The sequence below is a fragment of the Sinocyclocheilus anshuiensis genome, unplaced genomic scaffold, assembly GCF_001515605.1.
Source record: "Sinocyclocheilus anshuiensis isolate Anshui unplaced genomic scaffold, SAMN03320099.WGS_v1.1 scaffold1895, whole genome shotgun sequence".
NCBI lineage: Eukaryota > Metazoa > Chordata > Actinopteri > Cypriniformes > Cyprinidae > Sinocyclocheilus > Sinocyclocheilus anshuiensis.
In genome coordinates this window covers 498,299-504,667 of record NW_015549974.1, presented here as the reverse complement: position 1 = coordinate 504,667, position 6,369 = coordinate 498,299, and the positions used below count along the sequence as shown (strand labels likewise).

At 35.3% G+C, this 6,369-nt stretch overlaps 1 protein-coding gene across 1 annotated transcript in view; it reads right to left on the bottom strand.

The window, feature by feature from the left end:
- The window catches only part of LOC107660972 (G-protein coupled receptor 98-like), a 135,506-nt gene that overhangs the window by 86,681 nt on the left and 42,456 nt on the right, over positions 1–6,369 (bottom strand). The window contains exons 17-20 of the mRNA XM_016450410.1: positions 5,400–5,660; positions 3,932–4,058; positions 3,550–3,767; positions 2,459–3,199 (exon numbers count right to left, since the gene is read on the bottom strand). Coding sequence (XP_016305896.1) covers positions 2,459–3,199; positions 3,550–3,767; positions 3,932–4,058; positions 5,400–5,660 — 1,347 coding nt within the window. The remainder of the gene's footprint in view (positions 1–2,458; positions 3,200–3,549; positions 3,768–3,931; positions 4,059–5,399; positions 5,661–6,369) is intronic.

The window sequence follows — 6,369 nt, the reverse complement described above, 5'->3', positions numbered from 1 at the left end:
CTTTTTTTTTTTTTGAGCAAAATAAAGAATAATCTTACTTATACCAATGTGTAATAAAATTAAAAGAGATGCATATCTCCTGAAATCTCAAAAATGTTTGGGTTTATTGCATCACATTGTATTAGGACCCTAAATAGTGTCTGTAGTGAACCATGCTAAAGGCTTTTAGGTGGTTGCCACATTGTTAATATGAGGTAGCTAAGGTGTTCTTCTGAGGGGTTTTAGGGTGCTTCTATGCAATGCTAGAGTATTTTACTAGATGGCTGCTTACTGGCCAAAGGTCAGTCTCACTTTTCCTCTATTATTTAGAAAACAAGCACACCTCAATAAGACCTGCAATTTGAGGGATCACTTATGTCTCTAACATAACTGGTGTAGGATGAGGTATCTGCCAAAGTTTAATACTTAAGGGTTAGAATGAGCAATAAACCTCACTAAGGATTTATGAACCAAAATAAATCAAGCTGCATCATAAATGTGCATAATCTATAATGCAGCACATATCTGTGTATGTATCATATCCCTTCCAATCACCATAGACATAGCCTTCCTAGTGGGCCATGATAACTCATGAGGAGAAAAAGAGAAATGTGACAGCGGTGAAATTGGAATAAGGAAATTGGAAGAGTGCATCCTCGTTGGTTATACCAGCTTAAAGCATTCAAAGGCACACAACTGTACAAATTGAGGAAATACGCTTCATGGAGCCGAAACAAGAACATTTAACAAAGGCCGTAATCACCAGTAACGCTAACAATCAGAGACAATCTCAGATATCCACACAGTTTATGTGTACATTCACTTCACTGAAGATGGTATAAAAGATGTCAGCAATGTCTTAGTAGGGGCTCTATTGTTTCCAGAGCGAGAGAGCGAGAGAGAGAGCGAGAGAGAGAGAGAGAGAGAGAGAGAGAGAGAGAGCGAGAGAGAGAGAACGCCAGCTGCCTTTATGTGCTGCTAACAATGTCCAGCGGCTCAGTGTTCGGTCAAGCATATCTTCCTGTGAAAAGCTAAACAATGGCATAGGGCTCTCACTAGACTAGGTATGGGCCACAAGAATAGGTGAGGAACCACATCTCATTGCTTGACCAACACAAGCATGAGGAATTTGTTTTTAAGCGGAACTCCAAATGAAGAATTATAGCAGTGGTGGTTTCCTAATTTGTAGTGCAGTTGTTAAAAGGCTAAAATATGGGGTGCTAAAATAAATTCAAAAAAGCCTTTGATGCAAATAATGTGAAATGATGAGAATGATTTTAATAAAGACGTAAAATGAGGGTGGCATCAGTAGGATATATTCAGACACAGGTATATTATCTACTTTATATACATTTTATAAAAAACAAATTAGCTATTTATTCATTTATTTGAGTCAATACACTGCCATTCAAAACTTTAGGATCAGTAAGATTTTTTAAATGTTTTTTAAAGAAGTTTCCTATGCTCATCAATACAGAAAAAAAAAACTAATTTTGTGAAATATTTTTGCAATTTAAAATAACAGCTTTCTATTTTGATATACTTTAAAATATAATTTATTCCAGTAAAGCAAAGCTGAATTCTCAGCATCATTGGTCCAGTCTTCAGTGTCACATGATTTTTCAGAAATCATTCTAATATGCTGATTTATAATCGGTGTCGGAAACAGTTGTGCTGCTTAATGCTTTTTGGGACCTGTGATACTTTTTTCAGGATACTTTGATAAATAAAAAGATAAAAAGAACTGTGTTTATTCAAAATAGAATTTGTGTGTTTTATTCATTTTCACTTTTTATTCAAAGAAAAAAGTATCACGATTTCCCAAAAAATATTAAGCAGCACAACAGTTTCAACACTGGTAATAAATCAGGATATCAGAATGATTTCTGAAGGATCGTGTGACACTGAAGACTGGAGTAATGGCTGATGAAAATTCAGCGCTGCGTCACAGAAATAAGTTATATTTTATATTATATTTTTGATCAAATAAATACAGCCTTGATGAGCATAAGAGACACTGCCGTTTATATATAGAATTATAATTTGTAATAATAATAATAATAATAATAATAATAAATATAAATATAATAGTTATATTAATTATAACAATTATAATGTATGCTTTATACTTGTGTAAATTCTATTAATTTATACATTATACATTATAAATATATGATATTAATTAATGAATTTACACATTCATGCTATTTTTATATCATTAAAATTATGAAATATATAAAAATATATAAATTATTACTATAAATGTATTTTATATACACTCAAATACACTAAAAATAGAATAAAAATCAGAGTCAAACATCTCAATCCCTAAATATGGCTTAGGTTCTTTGGAACTTTTCCCCTTGAACTGTCACATATACATATCGGGACATATACATATTTGGTACAAATTACTTTTTTTTTTTTTTTTAAAGCAGTCCACATTTACATTGTTTAAAAAAATACAAGCTTTACTCACCATTTACAATGGCTTCTCCTTTTAGACTCTTTATCCCCCCAGGGATTGGGCTCCCATCCAGATAAAACTCAATTCCATCTTCCACAGCGATGACCACATGAACCCATGTATTATCCTCTACAAATTTAGTTGCAGTAGCTCGCGCCACCTGTGTGCTGTTAGATCCTATGGTTGTGTAATGAAGCATAACAGCAACGTGGGATTCATTAATCTGGACCTGAACTCCATAATAGATAGTTCCATTCCCATTGCCTTTAGAGACAATAAATCCATCTGTATTAGGCCTGGGCATCAGCCAGACTGACAGGGTAAAGTTAGCCAGGTTCTGTGGAACCTGCAGATGGGTTTCTGCACTGATGGATCCATAAGCTCCTGGAAGTCCAGAGAAGAAGAATGCATCGGTGCCTGCATGGCGTCTCCTGGCATGTGGTCGGAGGTCTACAGCCTGAGGAAAGGAAGCCATCAATATCAGGTCTTCCATGGGCTTGAGACCATGTGGGAAAGCTCCTGACAGGATTTCCCAGGCCACACGCACATCTCCAAAGGTTCCTTGCTGACGAAGTATGGTGAAGGATGTGACATCAAACATATCGTTGACTGACAATACGTCCTCTGCTACCTCACGCTCCAGACTCTCAGGGGCAATAGAGAAAACTCCAAATGGGTCGTCATTGAAGGGAATGAGAACAGATGCATTGAGGTCTTTCTCTGCCAACTTTCCTCCTTCACCAGGATAGCCACCTAAAGACAACATTTGAAATGTAGTAGATGTAATATATTTGCACATACTGTATAAAATAACTATAAAACTTAAAGACCTCATGGAACAAGTCACAGGAACATTGTGCAGGACTTTTCAAAGGGATCATCCCATTTTTTTTTTTAAATAACTGATAGGTTTTTAGTTATGTTATGTATTGAAAAACAGTTTGATATTTAGTTGATTACAGGTGATATAATGGGGTGGGGCATTTGATTGGACAACAATTTGTGTAGTGCATGTATCAAATTTTTTCCAGAAAAAAAACTCATGTGGCCTTTAAAATAATAAACAATACAACTAAAACATTGACTGCTGATATTGACTTTACCTGAGACGTTCGTAAGTCTGAGTTCATAAAACTCATTGAACTCTGGGAGCTTGTCTGAGATGGCTTCAAGAACAATAGGTTTTGTCTTCTCCCCTGTATGAAATACTATAGAACCAGATGTGTTCAGAAATTCTTGGTGAGGTTCAAGGGGGGTGTCGTTGGAAAACAGCTGCCAGTATATTGTGACATTTCCAAAGTGTCCTCTGTCTCGAAGAACACTGGAGACACAAAAGGAAACATTATTTCACGGAGAGTAGAACATAAATACTTCTTTTAAAATGCTAAAAGACAGTGTTGTTTTATCTGAATCAAAATCAATCTGTGCTATGAGATTTACATCTGGTTCAACTGTATATTAGAGATTAGAGAATTGGAGACTCACTAAAAGTTATTGGTTCTTCCCTCCTCCACTGGTTTCTGAGTTGAATCCAGAGAGAATATCCCATTAGCATCGTCATTAGCCTCAATCACCACTGTAGCAGCATCTCGACCATATACCACTGCATCACCTGACAAGGCCCATTTACAAACATATAAGTACAGCATCACTCTCATAGTCTCTCACGTTTTTTTTTTTTAAAGAAGTATCTTATGCTTACTATGGCTGCATTAATTTAATATAATCAAAATATACATATTACTTCAATATATACAAGTGAAATGTTACTTCTATTTCAAATGTTTTCTATTTTAAAATGCTATTTATTTCTGTAATATCAAAGCTGAATTTTCAGCAGCCATTACTCCAGTCTTCAGAGTCACATGATCATTTAGAAATCAATCTATAATTCTGATGTGCTGCTCAACAAACATTTCTTACTACTATCCGTGTTGAAAACAGTTGTGCTGCTTAATATTTTGTGGAAGCTGTGACACATTTTTTTCTATGATGAATAGAAAGTATTTGTTTATTGAAAAAATAAACTTTTGAAAGGTAGTGTATACAGAAAACAATTGCAAACAATTATTGATTATTGGAATATTCATTGGTACCGAGCTTTTTTTTTTTTTTAATTATATAATATATATATATATATATTTCATTACAGAATTACATTAGACATGTCATAAAAATGTTGCAATCTAGCACAAATAAGCATACAACTAAATTATCATGATAAAAATTCAATCATGCATAAATCCAGAAAGATTTATAATGAAGAAAACAAACATTTTGTGCAGAATCCTTTTCAAATTTCTCATTAGCAAATGCTTGTGCTTTCAAATCTGTGGCAGCACATTTGTTTAACATTCACACATTGTAACTGTTATGCTAAACATCATTCTACATGAAACACTGTTGTAATTGGTACAAGCTAACCACGGCAATCATATTATGCTCTCAAAAGCTCAGTTTCACATCGTAATAACACCCATGTATCTGAAAACAATCCCTCAGGGCAAGTGGTAAAGCTTCCAGACAGAAAACTCTAGGTTGTTTTTTTCTTTGTGATCTGCAGGACAGTTCTGTAATTAACTTTCTACAGTCACCCAGCCCTTTTCATGAATGTGTGCATGTTCCACAATACAAGGATTAGAGAGGGCTTTTGAGAGTCGAGGCCAATCAACAGAGCTCTGTGCGAATCAAAACAAATGTTTAATGGGGTGGATTTATTGCCTCTACAGAGCAGAGCTGAAGAGCAGTATTTGTCTCACGGAGTGGGAATTTAATGAAGCTAATTGGGCAACATAGACAATTAAAAGTTGGGGATTTGAAGGGTTGGCAAAAGAAGTCACCCAAAAATAATGCAGCACAAAGCAAAAGTCAATGCATGTTGAAAGGGACCAAAACTTTGCAACATAAAATGCACTGAATATATGGTTAATTGAAAGCTGAGGATGTGACAAACCTGTGGTGTTGAAGAGAACTATGTGGAATGGTTCATCTGTCTCTGGTATGTCGTCATCTACCACCGCAACCGATATGTTCTTCATCCACTCTCCAAAATCAAAGACCAACATTGAGTCTTTACTCAGTGGAGTGAAGTCTCCCGGTGATGTGTCACCATACTCAAAACGATACTTCACTGTTGTGATAAAGTTAGCAGGCCCAGCTCGCAGAATGGTGAAATTGGCCACGCCCCCTTCTTGCACCCTCTGAACCACAGGCTCTAGAAAACATTACAAACGAAAAACAAATTTCAAAATTATTTTAATATTGTTACAGTGAGCAGCTATATCAGTCCCCAATCTTTTGAACAGTTTCTCACAATTGTGGCTTTAACATGACTTTTTATCTCATAATTGTAGCATTTCTTCTCAAAATTGTTGCTTTATATCCCACAATATGAATTTATATGTCACACTATGACTTTATTTAGGGGTGACCCCGAATAGTCAAGATTCGATGCTTCGATAGGAGGAGCCTGATTGGACTATCAATCTCACAGTCGAATATTCGCAGAGGTGTTATGAGCATGCCATTTTGGCTATATGGGGGTGCTCAAATGTCTGATTTCACATAGAACTACCGTTTTTTTAACCAATAAGTTAATATACAGCCTATTAAGATAATGCTCTAAATAAGAATCTGAAAAGAAAGAAGTTTTAAATAAATATTTTAACGTGCGTGAATAAATCCAACCACCCCTATAGATTTAAGTTTCACTTTCCATAATCCGTGACCGACAGAGGAGCATCTTGGCGGCAGGGATTTAAATCTTTCATAAGACTCAAATTGATACAGGCAGAGTTTTTCGATTTTTTCGATCAGGTAGGGTACAAGTGATTTCAAAACAATTCATTATATACAGTGGGTACGGAAAGTATTCAGACCCCCTTAAATTTTTCACTCTTTGTTATATTGCAGCCATTTGCTAA